This window comes from Salvelinus namaycush, chromosome 32 (genome assembly GCF_016432855.1).
Source record: "Salvelinus namaycush isolate Seneca chromosome 32, SaNama_1.0, whole genome shotgun sequence".
Lineage (NCBI taxonomy): Eukaryota > Metazoa > Chordata > Actinopteri > Salmoniformes > Salmonidae > Salvelinus > Salvelinus namaycush.
This window is the reverse complement of record NC_052338.1, coordinates 21190278-21207112: the sequence shown is the minus strand read 5'-3', so window position 1 is coordinate 21207112 and position 16835 is coordinate 21190278. Positions and strand designations below refer to the sequence as shown.

At 41.3% G+C, this 16835-nt stretch overlaps 1 protein-coding gene across 1 annotated transcript; it reads left to right on the top strand.

The window, feature by feature from the left end:
• Window positions 1-7208: 7208 nt before the first annotated feature.
• LOC120027028 (cilia- and flagella-associated protein 69-like) lies at window positions 7209-15766 on the top strand. The gene is made up of 23 exons (XM_038971872.1): window positions 7209-7961; window positions 8093-8152; window positions 8276-8341; window positions 8702-8811; window positions 8894-8970; window positions 9055-9153; window positions 9354-9506; window positions 9836-10013; window positions 10179-10302; window positions 10444-10492; window positions 10650-10771; window positions 10938-11169; window positions 11452-11616; window positions 11743-11858; window positions 12316-12434; window positions 12526-12607; window positions 12704-12896; window positions 13094-13234; window positions 14005-14081; window positions 14277-14474; window positions 14623-14709; window positions 14807-14911; window positions 15374-15766. The coding sequence occupies exons 1-23, from the start codon at window positions 7824-7826 to the stop codon at window positions 15545-15547; spliced, it is 2865 nt and encodes a 954-aa protein (XP_038827800.1). The 5' UTR covers window positions 7209-7823; the 3' UTR covers window positions 15548-15766.
• Window positions 15767-16835: the final 1069 nt, after the last annotated feature.

Sequence of the window (16835 nt, the reverse complement as noted above, 5' to 3'; positions counted from 1 at the left end):
GAGTCGGCCGACTCGTCATGGCCCCGCAGTGCTGTCTCACAATAGCCCTTATGCACATTCCATGATCGAACGTTCTAAACACACTTCCTATCGGTTTGGCAATTTCAGGTCAGTCTAGTTGTTATCGACGATATAACGTTACTACCACTATGTCGCAGTTTTTTACTAGGTGTCTTCAGGACTTGCCTCAAATTAATATTAATGATGTACATCGAATTGTTAAATCAGCCTCCGAGACTCCAGCTAGCAAGAATGAAAAGGGGTTCAAGATGTATATAGGAAGCTACATAGACAACTATGAAGGTGAGTAGCAGGTCAATGACAGATATGACATTAGCTAGCTACAATCATTAGCTAGCTAATTTAACTCTTAACTGTAGCTAGCTAGTTACTTCGTAAAATTATGTAACGTTGACAGAATCTACCTGAGAATGTGTGTATTTTCGGTAGCTTGGTTAAGTTATGCTTGCTAGCTATATTTGCTAGCTAAAAATAATTGTTATTCATGTCTTCTACACAGTATCTAACAAAGATACATTGACAGGTGAGATCACCGTGAGGGCTGCCTGTCACAGGTCCATGAGGAAGAGTGAAAAGCCGCACAGCACAGCATGAGAGTAGGGAAAGGTTATAGATAGCTACTAGGGACCTTGTTAAACATCTTCTGTGAGACACTGTCATCATGGTCAAAATGTGTTGGAGAGTGTCAACGTTTAATCTTATCAGTAGATAGATATTAATGATGGGTCCCAATCCCAATTTAGAATTGCCCACTTAACAGGTTATTTGGTAAAGATCTGTTGATGCAGTGTTTGGTAATTGTGTTACTGAGACACAATGTATTCCTGTATAGTTAAATGAGCCCCTAGTTAAGAAGACTAGACACTACTATGTTTATTGTTATTTATGGGCCGCATCATTCTTGTTTCTCACTTTAGTCTTTCATCACACTTATCTTCACAGATGGTGTTAAAGCACTCCATACCAGTGATAGTGGTCCAAAGCCACTGCTCCTGTGTTGCAGGAAGTGCTCTGTGCAATCATCTGGTGGCCCTTCTTTACCAGACAGCGCACTACTCTCAACTAAACATTCCTGCTGCACCACCAGTTCACAGCTGCACAGACACAGAACAGCGTTGGCACAAGCCAAGAACACTTGTGAGTCTATCAATATCCATAAAGAAATGGACCTGAAAAGTATTCAGCCTATGTAACAGTAAATCCTTGTTAATTAGGGTGTGAAACCAGGTCCGGTTGATGGGATAGAGTTCCGTAAACCTACTAACTCGTGTGCTGATGGAATAAGGTAAATTGGAGGTTCCTAGAATGGAAACATTTTAGAAAACATCTTCTTGTGATTGTATCCAGATGATAAGCCTAAACAGTGGCGTCTTTACGATGTAATGACAAATGTTTGGGACAAAGACTGGGGGGAAATATATCATCTATAAATCTGTATATTTTAATTCATTTTATTTGAACTTTCGGGCTTGTGCTGTTTCTGGAAAAGTTACATGAGTCTTTGTCATAGTAATCTCTCCAACCTGATGTTAAGGTTTTAAAATGTTTTGCAGAAGTTCTCTCTACAAAGCACTCAATGGATACATGCCTGACGTGGACCTTCTCCGCGTCTCAGAAACGTATGCCAACTTTTCTCCACTTACTGCCCCTCTTGTGACAACAATGGAAATGTCAGCTGACGTGCCCCTGGTTGAATCCGCCTTTGGGGCAGTGCAAGCCGGCAGTGTTCTGTCCTATCAGCTTCCACAGCCAAAGACCCGTGAAATTGTGAAGATTGCCGATGCCCCTTCTCCACCAATACTTCCATTAGATGGCTACAGGCTTCAGGCTTCCCAGTGTGCTTACGTCCTTAGCCATCAGGAGCAGTTCCACCTCAAGGCATTAGAGACAACCTATGAGATGTCACACAAAGTCGAGGTTGCTACAAGGGAGCAGAGCAGCAGCCCGGAATGGCATCAGCTCAGGAAAATGAGAATAACATCCTCTCGTTTTCGAGAGGTTTGCCATGTTCGGGGAGAGACCTCAGCTGACCACCAAGCTGAGCGGATGTTCAAGGGATCTAGTATGCAGACCATGGAGATGAAGAGGGGGCTAGCCATGGAGCCAGTGGCTGTACAGGAGTACTGCACACTGAAGAATGTTACATTCTTTCCGTGTGGCTTCGTAGTGCCCCCAGATGCTCCATGGTTAGGATCCTCTCCAGATGGCATCATATTTGATCCCAGTGTAAGACCACACTTTGGACTCTTAGAGGTCAAGTGCCCAAATGTACCAAGTTATGTTGACTGCCCTTACCTGAAGATACAGAATGGAGAGCTGAAGTTGAAGAGATCTCATGCTTAACTACTGGCAGGTGCAAGGTCAAATCCTTCTCACAGGTTGTAGCTGGTGTGACTTTGTCAGCTGTGCACAGGAGGACATCCTAGTTGAAAGGATATATAAAGATCTACAGGTTTCAAAAACTATAAGAGAGAAGGTTGACCACTTTTATTTTTACCACTACTTGCAGAAGTGTCTATCTCGCACCTGAATGGATCCCCTGCATGGGTGCCAAGTTTAGTGGTTTTATGAAAAATAAGTATTGATGTTCTTGTGAAGAAATCTACAGTAGAATAGATTTGTTTAAAAAAATGTATTTCAGCAAATGTTCAACAGTTCAGTTAACCAATTACACATCTCTAACATTGTATTCAATCTTGCATTCTGGCTGTACTGTGTTTACTTGATTTCTTTCCCCCACCCCTGTTACTCATTGCCTAATTAAAGCCAATACAAGCTCCACAAAAACTGATATTCACTACAACACAAATGATTGATACATGTCGTAGATAAACAAATTATTATTTTGCTGCTAGCAAATAAACACATGTACATTTACACTGGCTTGGCCCATGCTCTGGACCGGATCAGAGACAGCACAGTCCATAGGCAGCGCACCTTGTTCTTCATCCCCCTCAGTCGGAGCAGGAGGTTTCAGTCTTCTTTCCCAAACACCAGGTCTCTTTTGAATTTGCCAGTTCCACGCGAAGACAGTAGGAACAACACCTCTTTTTAGGTATTGTCGCCCCCCAATTTTTCCCTCAACAAAGTCACTTTCGACGAAATGTGTACTACACACCTTTGTGTGTTTGGTGACAGTAAAGTTGTCACGACGTACTGCCACTAACCACCTTTTTCTGAGCTCTACATCGACTGGGAAACGATGGAAGCTCACAATACCATTACATTTGGAAGAAACTGAACACAAAGGCACTGAACAATGTTCATTAGCACCTCCTTCGCGGGGCTGTAATTTAAACGTAGTCATTGTGAACTATTTCAGTCAGAAATGCATCAACGATAGCTAGTAAGCTAATGATAAAAAACAATAGCAGAACTTGCTCCGGAGGTCATCAACCCGGTCGGAAGTAAATTAGAACGTTGGAGGCGGAATAATGCATAGAGCCTATTGCCACACAATTTAATGCATGCTATAATTCTGGCAAGCACGTACCTATTCTCCTCCGTTTGTTGGTTGTGAAGGTCGGTGGCTCGTCTATATGTCTAGCTGAGCCACAACATTTGATTTCCCCAGTAATCCCAGTTTAACAGCATTGTGTATATGTGATGCACAATTCTCATGTTTTGAGACCCTTTCAAACACATGTATTAAATCCTTAAATCCAAACTTGGACAACACACAGGTTAGAGCGTTGGGCCAGTAACCGAAAGGTTGTTAGATCGAATCTCCGAGCTGACAAGGTAAAAATCTGTCGTTCTGCCCTTGGGCAAAGCAGTTAACCCACTGTTCACTAGGGGCTGTGGATGTGGATTTAAGGCAGCCCCCTGCACTTCTCTGATTCAGAAGACACATTTCAGCTGAAGGCATTCAGTTGTACAACTGACTAGGTATCCACTTTCTCTCTCCACTGAATAGCAGGAAGGGGATGCAAAATAGTGATTGCTCTGAGATGCTTGCAGTTAGCCACTGCGTCCTTCCAAACCACTCATTGTTGTACTTGCAATTTCTGACTTGTTGTGTAATGTTTATGGCAAATGAGCACCGAGACATTTTATCTATAATTTATCTTCAAATGACAAGAATTGAAAAGGATTTGCCAGTAGTTTGTCGACTTGATTCATGATGACTGCTAGCTTGCTAGCTAAGATTATGAAAGTATGATGTTGACATGATCAGTCCAATCAAAGCTACTGTAAATTTAAAATTACGTAATTTTATCTGTGGCCAAAGACCTTGAGCTTTCTTGGATGGGCACTTCTAATGTAACTCTATGGCAGGACCGAAGGGGCTGGAATTTTCGAGCTCTCCCCGTAGATTTTGCTGCGACGTAGTGTCCCCATGAGTGACAGAACACTGAGCCAATCACAGCGCAACTAGAGAACATTACCAACCCCTATTTCCGCTGGCTGCCCCACCACCACTGATCTAGGATGAAACACCTGCATTTTGGAGCTTCCTTACTCAAGAAAGCAAAAAAGAGACCATGTTTGTATGTAGCTTTATTAACTTTTTTACATTGTTTGCAAACTGATATGTCACATGTATTAATGCCAAAATAACTATTAATAATAGTAATAATAGTAATAGTAGTAATAATAATAGTAATAATAGTAATAATTATTATTTTGCTAAACAGGTGGGGCTCTGCCTTGTCTAAAAATCCAAACATGGTGGTGGAAAATTGTGTTTTATTAAGAAACAGTACTTTTACATATACAATCTATGGACAGTACACATATTTTTCAATTTTTTTTCTGACGGTTACCATTAAAGCTAGTTAAGGAGGTAAATGATGCCCTTGCAACCTGAATTGAGGATGCTTTATGTACGAGCCGGTCCACGGCGGACACGAGTGTATTCCCACAGATAGATTGATGAGAAAGATATTTCACCAGATGTATAAATGTGAAGCATCTGCTTGGCATCTCCACCAAATATGGTAGTGAGAGGAAGCCCACTGGCTGTGGTGCCAGACCGATAAACAAGAGGCACAACGCGGAGTGGGAGGCCGGGAGTGGCCTGTGGGGAAAATGGTGACTCTGCTTGAATCCGAAAGTGCGGCAAGTGAAGTGTGTGATAATTAATGGAAAATAAGTTGTAGTAGAAGACGAGAACCGGTCCAATAATGCATTTCTTATTGGGCTGCGTTTTTTGGACAAGGAGATTAATTTGGGAAATCCATTTGTAATATCGAGGACTGTGAAGAAAGCAATGGGAAAGGTGGATTCAATCAAGGTGACTAGAAGCGGCCTTGTTTTGGTTAATTGTGTTGATGAAGAGCGGAAGAGGAGTGTACCTTAAGTGTACCTTAAATTCTAAATAAATCACGAACAGTGTCACTAGCAAAGCAACCCCACACCATCACACCTCCTCCTCCATGCTTCACGGTGGTAACTACACATGCAGAGATCATCCGTTCATCTACTCTCCGTCTCACAAAGACAAGGCAGTGGGAACCAAAAACCTCACATTTGGACTCATCAGACCAAAGGACAGATTTCCACCGGTCTAATGTCCATTGGTCGTGTTTCTTGGACCAAGCACGTCTCTTCTTATTGGCGTCCTTTAGTAGCAATTTGACCACGAAGGCCTGATTCACGCAGTCTCTTCTGAACAGTTGATGTTGAGATGTGTCTGTTACTTGAACTCTGTGAACCATTTATTAGGGCTGCAATTTCTGAGGCTGGTACCTCTAATGAACTTATCCTCTGTAACTCTGGGTCTTTCTTTCCTGTGGCGGTCCTCATGAGAGCCAGTTTCATTATAGTGCTTGATGGTTTTTGCGACTGCACTTGAAGAAACGTTCAAAGTTCTTGAAATTTTCCGCATTGACTGACCTTCATGTTTTAAAGTAATGATGGACTGTCATTAAGCTTTGCTTATTTGAGCTGTTCTTGCCATTATGACTCAGCCTTTTACCAAATAGGGCTATCTTCTGTATACCACCCCTACCTTGTCACAACACAACTGATCAGCTCAAACGCATTAAGAAGGAAAGAAATTCCACAAATTAACTTTGAACAAGGCACACCTGTTAATTGAAATGCATTCCAGGTGACTACCTCATGAAGCTGGTTGAGAGAATGCCAAGAGTGTGCAAAGCTGTCATCAGGGCAAAGGGTGGCTACTTTGAAACATTTTTGATTACTACATGATTCCATATGTGTTATTTCATAGTTTTGATGTCTTCACTATTATTCTACAATGTAGAAAATAGTAAAAATAAATAAAACCCTTGAATGAGTAGGTGTGTTCAAACTTTTGACTGGTACTGTAGATGATGAGTATCTTAGTCAGAAAATCCCAGCAGTGGTCAGTGCACATCGCCTGACCTGTATGGTAAATGGAAGGAAGGAGAAAAGCCTGTTGATGTTATTGTTGTTTGAGAAGACTCTACCTGAATATATAAAACTTGGATATGTGAGGTATGCGGTGAGAGAATTTGTGTCCAAAACATTACAGTGCGGAAATTGTAAAGGGTACGGTCACGTATCAAATGTTTGCAGACAGGAGAAGTATAATATTGAAGAATCTGTGAATGGAAAATGTTGAAACTGTGGTGGGGATCATACTCCAGACTTCCTTGAGTGCCCTGTTAGGGTGAAGGAGGTTGAGGTGTCAAAGATCAGGGCTGCGCAGAGGATCTCCTATGTGGAGGAGGTGAAGAGAGTCGAAGGGGAAAGAGGCAACACTGTTGAAGATATGGTGTGGACGCATTGCAATCAGTTGCTAGTGTTTTAAGTCAATCGGGTGATCTGGATACACTCATTGTGAAGAAAGTGGATTTTTGTGGCATTTATAGCCACAGTGGTTAATTGTACAGCACAAGTGTCTAAGAAGTCAAATAAGCTGGATATCATTATATGTGCAACTGAGAAGTTGTTGGGGCTCCAAGACTTCACGGCAGAAACACTACAAGGACTTTTGTCGCTAGGAAATGTCCCGCCCACACAGGAGGCTTCTGAACCTGTGTTGGGACCTGATTCCGATTTTTTTTTTTACAGAAAAGCAGGTTCATTTTGTTTGGTTATTATTTATAATTTTTTTGGTAGTTAGTATGATCTTTTATTTTTACCCAAATGTTTTATGTTTGCGGACCGATCCTTATTACCCACCCGCACAGTTGGTGGCAGACTGCACATTTGATTGTTACGCCACTATACCATAGAAGTAGAAGAAGAAGATGAAGAAGCTGCTCACTGGCTGGCAGTGGAAGAAGATGGAACGAGATGGATTTTGGCCGAGATTCTGCACATTTTCTCATCGATTAAACATTTGATCTCAATATAATCTGTTATGAACAGAGTGGACTAAGTTTTGTAGACTTTACCCTTTGTAAAATAAAAATAAAAACGCGTTGTTTAGAACGAGTGCAAAAATAAAAACGCGTTGTTTAGAACGAGTGCAAAGGCGAATTGAGTTATTCAGGGTTTATTAATTTGTTTGAGACGATTGTAAGAATTAATTGTAATCAATCTGCCTTTGTTGTCGTTATTCTGTCAAGGAAATAATGGCGAATGCTGTCACCAAAAACCCACTTCCGGTGTGTCAGAACGGGAAAAGTAGGCGTTTCAAGATGTGGTATTTTCTGTTTGTGGTAGTAGGGAGATAACCATAGTAACGGATACAGGCGCACATAGGTAGGTCTGAGGCCAACACAGAAGTAGGTGTGAGAGGCATCGACTATAGTTATTTTCTTCCATGTATTTGTAATGTTTGTTATGTCAACTAACTGAACATTTTCAGTTGTACACGCGGAACTCTCTAAAGCAGGTATTTTTTTTGCACAAACGCGTTTGCAATGCTTGCATCGGAGGCTGCAATGACTAAAAGTTATTTGACAACTTCAACTGGATCGAAAGCCAAAGTGCATCGAAGAAAACCTGCGATCCCAGTTATCAAACATATAGCAAAAGACAATGATCAAGAGAAACAGGAAGTAAGTTATTTATATTTTTCTACTTTGACATGTTTTAAACTACTTTGTCATGCATTTCAAATAAAGGTTAACTTTGTCTTATGAATCTGGATTCATGTGAATTTATCAAATGCATTCATGTGTTTTTTCAGGTTCTCACCAAACCTATTGAACTCAGTCGTGTGATACATTTTCTTGAGGATCCTTTAGCAGTAAGTGATAAATATTTGTCAACAAAATCATTAAACTATTACTAGGTTAGTAACAAAATCATAAACTAAGTTATTCATTCAATGGAAATGCCAAATGTTAATCAAACATTTTTATCTCTTCAGGCTACTTTGAAAGAGAGACAGATTTTTGCTTTGAAGAAAGTAGTGAAGAGATGTCAAAAAGGCTTTGTATCCTTCTTACCTGACTTTTTCTTGATTTCATTGGGCTGATTGATTATTTTCTTGTTCAGAACTAATTGTGCCAGGGTGTAAACTCTTCTGACTCATATCCCCTAATGATGTTTTGGAAATAGATAAGCCTATGTTGTTAGGCAGTGTCATGTCCTCCGAGTACCAAATGTAGACACATTGAATTCCCTAGGTCCCAATTACCAGCTAATTATTTTTGGGTTCAGCATTTTTATTGCCCAGAAATAATTATAGTTATGAGATATTGTAGGTCTCCATGGGGTATTTTTAGACACCATTATTTCCATAGTTAGGCTACTTCTTCACGTGCTTATTTGTCCTTAAAATAAATTTTTCAAGCTTTTGAAAGAGCTGGCTGATGTTTTTAAGATTTTATATATCTGTGCTGAGAAGTCCAAAGATCACCCTGAATATACTTCAGTGCTATGTGACTTACTGAAGATTTGTAGGTAAGTTGTTGCTTGTTCAATCGGTTGTTCTTGCTTATTCAAACCAAATACAAGCTTACAGACTATAACTTGTATTACTTAGGCTTCCTTTTCTAAAGGAAAAGACCTCTGATGAAGTGACCTACGCACAGACTGTCAAAGAATCACTCTCTCAGATGGGTACGTAACGCATGCAGTACTGCTGTGGTCATACAAGCATCTATGGTCATCCAAAAGTGATACCAATTTATTTAATGTTTGCAGGGTTCCTGATGAGGGTGCCAAACGCTGAAGTGAGGAACCAAATCTGCCACTCTATTATATCCGTGTACAGCTCTGTGACATCAAAACACTGTGTGGATGGTATGGACAGTCTTTCAAAGCCTGCAGCTGCCTCAAAGCCAGCTGTTCCCTCTCACAGATTCTCTAAACATTCATTGAGTGAGCCATTTTAAATGATATTGATGTTGTGTTTGTTGTAAGACATTCACCTGTCTGAAATGGTGTACCACTTCACAGAAATATGCTTATTATCTTCTGTTGTAATATCCTATTTTCTATAGGACTCCACCCTACCAGCCTAGGCTACAGGGTGCAGCTGTTGGAGCAGAGTGGGCTGGCTGAGACTCTGGTCCTGTCCATGGCCCTCCTGGAGAACCAGCCTGCAGTCAAGCTCCAGGTCCTACAGACTCTTCAGATGCTCTCCAGCTCCTCTGGTAAATAACAATTCAAACATGAATTGCTATAAAGGACTGGTGAATTAGTTTCTGTATGAATTAGTTTCTGTATGTTTCCCAACTGGCATAGTCTCGGAAATCCCAGACCTAGAGAAAGTCAGAATATTGCCAGTGTGGGACCCTAATTCCCTTTATAGTGCACTACTTTGGATCAGAGCCCTTCATCAGAGAAAGTAGCTCTTGAGATAATGTAGCTCTTTAAAGAAGGACCAATCATAGCAGTAACTTACAGTTTACCTCTGCCAATGTCAAGGAGTCTGTCTCTATTTATTCCACCTCCTACAGTCACGTGTATGTTTTGTACACAGATGTGAACTGTAGCCTAATATTAAAGGCACAGGGGGCAGAGCAGATCTGTTTCCATATGAATGAGCCAGACCCATCAGGGCAAGTCCTGTTCCGCTCCTCGGAGATCCTATGGAACTTGCTGGAGAGAGGTTGCAAAGAGGAGGTTACAGCTCAACTCAGCAACATGGACTGTATTATGTATGTGACTTTTACCTACATTTTTTAAGAGCTCATTCACATTCTGCATGAGTGAGTGCAATAAACAGTACTCACATTGAAGAAGTGTTTACAACCATTACAAATTAACTGTGTAATATGTGAAGGGAAATTAAGTACTAATGATTATTATTGTCTCAAACATAGGGCTCTGAAAGAGGCATTTTTGCACCAGCTGCTGAATGGCTTTCGACATTATGACTTCCAACTCAGGAATGATCTACTGGTGATCACAACTCTCATAGCTGAAAACCCCAAATCTCCACTCATTGTAAGCAAATTGTATTACTAAATCAAAGCAGGAAGTAAATCACAGGAATGTCATCAATTGTCAATAATCATACCACACTTCAAGCATCACATGTTATTGATATTTGTTTGTCTCCTCATCAGTGGTTGTCCTCATTTACAGGAAAGTTTATTTGCCAAGCAGCTCATTCTTTTTGTTACGTTTCCAGAACGTAAGCCTCTTTTTTCCTCATATATATATAAATGATGATGTGTTTGTAAGTAGTGATAATTATTAATGCATTATAAAGTAAATCTGTTACATGTTATCTTCCAAATGAAGTTGAATGGTCATGAACTATTTTGATATTATTTTTCTTTGTATCCAAGTCAAGAGTCACAACCCGTTGGTGCGCAACCTCAAGCTATCCTATAACAATGAAGATTTTGAGATGAAAAGGTTGCTACTAAATCTGGTTGTTGTCATGTCAAAAGACTTATCTGCTCTGCAGGTGAATGAGTATTTTACTTCCGTAATGTGAACGATTGATTAGCTGCATTATTTAACGTTAGTGTGCCATTGATAGTCTGAAAAACATTCCAGAGTACATACAAATTATTAATACTTTCTGACGCGTTATAAACTGTAACTTCATACATGATGTTTGTGTCTACCAGCTGTTCAAAGAGGGCCATGTTGTCCTGGCCCTGCTCCACCTAGTGAAGCCCACTGCTGCTCCTCCTGAAGGCCAGTCAGGGCCACGCAACTGGACCCCTGTCCAGCAGGAGGAGCTGCAGCTGCAGGCTCTGGCCACTCTGGCCACCGTGGCTCCACTGATGCTGGATGACTACATGACCTGCCAGGGAAACACCTGCCTTCTGCTGCTGCTGGAGTGGTGCACTGAGCGAGGTGAGGAGAGGGGACACACTGGGAACTTACCACGAACTTGGACAGGAGTTGAACAGAAGTAGTGGTGTGTAGACAACGTTAGTTGCAGATGGACTTCTCCAAAGCAATGTTCTTAATTTCATATATTGGCTTGTATGGTGGGAGTAATTCAGAGACTGGTACCTCACACATTTGTTTGACCACTTATGATGACTTAGCTATGAATTTAATGGAACTTGAAATTGGTCACTTGGTTTGATCTGCAACTATTGTTTGTATCACATCATTGTTTATGCCCAACAGATGCCTACTTTGGACAGGGCCATAGTTTCCATGGCACTGGAGGGAGGGGCAGTAAGAAGGCTCAGATGCGTTACTGTGTGAGGCTGCTGAGATCCATGGCATCCCTAGGCAACGAAGCAATCAACCAGGACCTCTTTGATCAAGGAGCCATCAGCCAGCTGCTTGGTAATGACAGGCGGTACCTCTCCTTTTGGAATATTACAGCTATTATGGATATTTAGATTTTGATTCCAAATGCAAGCTTCACAAAGTATCTGTGTTTTTCCATAATATTGAGCACAACTTTCCCAGTGATCATTATGCAGATGGAGGGGAGTCCTGAGGAGGAGGACGTTATTACCTTGGAGATCAAGGCTGACATTCAGCTGATCCTGTCAGCACTCTGCGAGAACAATCCACACAGAAAGGTAAAACTAAGATCAAGAACCTTGATTACAGCGGGGACTGTGAAGAGACACACAGAAAGGTACACACACATGCATACGTGCACAAGCGCTAGCACACGCACTCTACACGCACATACATTGTAATATTGTTGTATGGTGGTATTATACATTTTGTATTATAGATATGTAGTGGTGTAATAATGTTATATGATATACTGTTTGATCTTTTGTTTTATATGTAATGTAAGTGCCTTAGTGTGTTTGGACCCCAGGAAGAATAGCTGCTGCCTTGGCAGCAGGTAATGGGGATCCCTAATATATACAAATACAACATCTTCAAAGAGGATATTAGAGAATGATGTGTTACTCACCCTCATAACAGCAGTTAAAAAGCCTCAATGCGCTATGATGTTTTCGCTTTCATTGAATTTAAATGGAGACTAAAATGGGTATAACTCCACGCTACTATATGCCTCAGGAATTGTTTGGATCGGAGGGAGTTGAGATGACGGTGCATTTCCTCAAGATGAGCACTGAGAAGTTCTACAGTGGCCTGGGACACAACAAACTCATCCTCTCCACCGTGGATTGTGTCTGGTCAGTTCACTTACCAATACATCAGTTTACTTCTTCCATCTGCGACTCTTGTACTGTATGTTCTCATTTGTGGGCTATTGTTTTACTGTAGGTCCTGTATCGTTGGATGCTACACCACAGAAGATGTGTTTTTGGAAAAAGAAGGCATTTTCCTTCTGCTTGACTTGCTTCATGTAAGTACACTATTTGGTGTGGCATCCTTAGGTGTAGCTCAAGCAGGACTTTTTCTGCTGCACCATGTTGAATTTCTGAACCCATCTAACCTGCAGTCGAGCCCTAGGAACATGCAGAACGTGGTCCTTGGAACCCTGCTGGAGCTGTGTGACAACCCCAAGACGATGTCTCACATCCTGGCCTGGCGAGGGCAGAAGAGCCTGACCACCCCGGGGCTACTCTTACAGCTCTGGAGGCAGGAAGAGGCAGAGCTGGGGGTGAGCAGAGACCTCTATGGAAGGATCTCAGGTGGGTCCATGGTATCACTCAAATTAAGTGGGATTACTGCTGTTAACAATCACACAATGACAGTGAAATGCTATGCAGTGAGGTCAATACTATTTGACTAATACAGTAAATGTTGCCTCTGTTTCTGTCTTTCATAATGGAGTTACAGTAACATCCTACTACTAAAACTATAACTTTTTTTTATATTTTATGGCTAGATCCCAAGAAGCCTATTCTGTGTTATTACCAAGAGGAGGAGGATTCCCAGGTATCACTGCCTGCTAACAGGCCTAGTGCTGCAGTGATGGATGTGTCTGAGAACCTTCGCTTCAAGATCTACTCTGTCTTCTGTAAACTTGGTAAAGGACAATTGACTACTATTTTCAAGGGATGGATTAAATCAAATCAAACTTTATTTGTCACATGTTGCCGAATACAACATGTGTAGACCTTACCGTGAAATGCTTACTTAAAAGCCCTTAACAAACAGTGCAGTTCAAGAAGAGTTAAGAAAATATTTACCAAATAAACTAAAGTAAAAAATAATAAAAAGTAACACAATAAAATAACAATAATGAGGCTATATACAGGGGGTACTGAGTCAGTATGCGGGGGTACAGGTTAGTCGAGGTAATTTGTACATGTAGGTAGGGGTGAAGTAACTGTGCATAGATAATAAATAGTGAGTAGCAGCAGTGTACAAAACAAATGGAGAGGGGGGGGGGGTGTCAATGTAAATAGTCCTGTGGCCATTTGATTAATTGTTCAGCAGTCTAATGGCTTGGGGGTAGAAGCTGTTAAGGAGCCTTTTGGTCTTAGACTTGGCACTCCAGTACCACTTGCCGTGCGGTAGCAGAAAAAACAGTCTATGACTTGGGTGACTGGAGTCTCTGACAATTTTTTGGGCTTTCCTCTGACACCGCCTAGTATATAGGTCCTGGATGGCAGGAAGCTTGGCACCAGTGATGTACTGGGCCGTACGCACTACCCTCTGTAGCACCTTACGGTCCGATGCCGGGCAGTTGCCATACCAACACCCTGAAATGTTGAAATTATCACAAATGGATGCTTTCCAGTAATGTGTGTTTGTGAGTTGTTTCCTTGGGTAAAATAATGCTTCTGATTCCAGGTTTTGAAGCCCTGCCTGGATTGTCAACGGAAGATTATATCACCCTAAGCATTGTCACCAGATATCTGGACTTTAAGGTGAACATTTGTGTCCTCTCTTAGCCTATCCTAGAATGTACATTTATAACAGGTCAGTCACACACAAATAAGCTTGATATGATATCCGTATCAGTCAGAACAGTGTCAAACTGACAAAGACAAGAAGAAGGGGGAAAAAACATGTCAAATCATGACGAAAAACCGTTTTTTTTAAACGGTAAGCTATCTCAATAGGTTGGCGAGGTGTGGGATGAGATCTCCAAAGAGTTGAGCCTGGAGGGAGTGAGACCAGTCACCCCTGACGAAGAGGCCCTGGATACCATTGCTAAGATGACAGAGGACACAGCCAGGAGAGTCATCACACAGCAGAGCAGCATGCTGGAGCAACGGGACAAGGAGGACGTCAGTGAGGAGAAACGCATGTATACAGAGGTGTGTGCGTGTGTGTGTGTGTGTGTGTGTGTGTGTGTGTGCGCCCGTGACATTATAACAGCTGGGGTCAAATGGCCCCAATGTGTGTAAGGGCTCTAAAATAATTAAGGTCTGACTAAGTTATTCTGTTTATTTCTTAATTTCACAGATAAGTTCCAACTGGAAACAGCAGGAGCTTACAGCCCAGTCTTGGGAGCATTTTGTGGCAAAGACATCAAACTACAAGATTTTAAAGGTTATCCTATGTCCGCCTCTAGCAATTAATCTTTCTTTGAAAGTGCTATTTGTAGAGAAGACTTTGTGATTGATTACTTTATCAAGTTCTATTTCAGGAGACAAAAGAGCATCAGGAGAGATCTATTGACTCATCCAGACCTAAACCAAAGCATAAGGAAGCTATATTCCATCCTACACAGATTCATGGCTTACAAATTACAGTAAGTCGTTGTGATGCAGATATTGTACTGTACTATATTGATAATTATAAACTGTGCTTCAAGCCCTGAATGCTGATTGGCTAAAAGCCATGGTATATCAAGGGTATACCACTGGTATGACAAAACGTTTATTTTTACTGCTCTAATTACATTGGTAACCCGTTTATAATAGCAATAAGGCACCTCGGGGGTTTGTGGTATATTGCCAATATACCACGGCCTACGACACTCCGCATTGCATCTTGCCTTAAGAACAGCCCTTAGCCGTGCTATATTGGCCATATACCATGCACCCCTGTTTCCATGCTTGTTCTGTTGCTCTGATTTCCCCACTGCCTTAAAACAATTATGTATGTGTGTGTGTGTGTGTGTGTGTGTGTGTGTGTGTGTGTGTGTGTGTGTGTGTGTGTGTGTGTGTGTGTGTGTGTGTGTGTGTGTGTGTGTGTGTGTGTGTTGTTTCAGAAATTCTGTGGGCGGGTGATGACTGTAGAGAGCACTCCAGCCCACCTGACAGGAGGGCCCCTGGCCAATACAGAGCTGGCCCTGGAGAGGGTGCCCATCCAGGGTGGAGCCCTGAGGAAACTCCCCACTGCCACTGAGGACACAGAGTATTTCAACACAGTTTCAGTCAAATAAATACCCCACCTCCTCTTATAGCTTTGCTCAGTGTTTGTTCACTATTTACTACAGGTCTCCATGTACAATTTGGTGTGTTAGCTTGAGAGTGAACATACAGACAGGAATTCATCAATCCAGCATGAACAATCAAAATTAGACTACTAGTATCTACTAGTAACAGATATTATTGGATGGATTAAACAGATTTGAAATGATTAAAATTGTGCTGTAACTGAATTTTGTCATTGTGTCTAGGACAGATTTTTTTTTTGTGTGTGGAATTTATCAATATTTAAATATTGATGTAGCAATCGACAGAATTCACAATAATTTGTGAGGACATCGCCTCATTTTGACCTTCAGTGCACAAGGTGTTTCATTTGTGATGTCAGAGATACATTTTATGATGAAGATTCTACTTGGTGCTCACATGTTGATGGTCGTGATGGTATAAACTATTGTGTGATGCGATTAGCAGTTTACATCAAGACCAGTATGTTACCAGCATCTGCTTTTGGCAATAATGTTTCAATTTACTGATGTGCAGACTGACGGATGAAGTCATTTAGGAGGCCACAATCAGCATCCTGTAGTCTACCACCCCCCACCCCCCTCCGAATTGACTGCCTTTTGTGGCCAAACTGAACATGACTACACATGTTTGTATTCTGCAGACTATAGACAAAGACCCATACTAAACAAGGCAACTAGTGTGTCAAAATGGGGAAGATGACACTTTCCTGCTTTCCTCTGGTTTGAAAATATTGTTTCCATAAAGGAAATGTCTTTGGTTGTGCTGTGGTCAGGCCACTAGTTCTGGATGTGTTGGATGAAGATTAAAAAAAATTCCCACATAGAAAGCCTTCGCCATCATACTCCCATCCAACAAAGCCTAGATTTATGTTTTTATTACTTCTGAACAAAATCACTTTTTGGGGTTGTCATACGCTTACAATAATGTTTTGATTCTTGCTTGAACAGTCGCAAAGATTATATTTGGATGTGATCTTTGCAAAATAACTATTTTGGATGGAGCAGTTGTTAGCTAGAATGCTAACGCTCATTGATATAGGCTGTAGCAAAAGCCAAAGAGCCATTTTACTGGTTGAAGTGTTTTTTTTATATAATGCAGTTGATTTGCGACGATGACACAAACATTATATTAAGCATGACATTTATACAAGCCTTAAAATCCAATTATAACTCAAAAGTAGTGTGAAATGCACTCATAAGCAACATGTAAATAGAGTCATAGAGAGTTCTATAAGAACTCCCCCTTGTCCTCCCACCAACTTGCGCGCATCAC

Bases quoted from the DNA above. Each gene is read 5' to 3' on its own strand.
- LOC120027028 (XM_038971872.1), top strand. From the start codon at position 7,824: ATGCTTGCATCGGAGGCTGCAATGACTAAAAGTTATTTGACAACTTCA. The intron at 8,812-8,893 runs GTAAGTTGTTGC...TGTATTACTTAG, and splicing joins GACTTACTGAAGATTTGTAG to GCTTCCTTTTCTAAAGGAAA. The intron at 9,507-9,835 runs GTAAATAACAAT...TTTTGTACACAG, and splicing joins GATGCTCTCCAGCTCCTCTG to ATGTGAACTGTAGCCTAATA.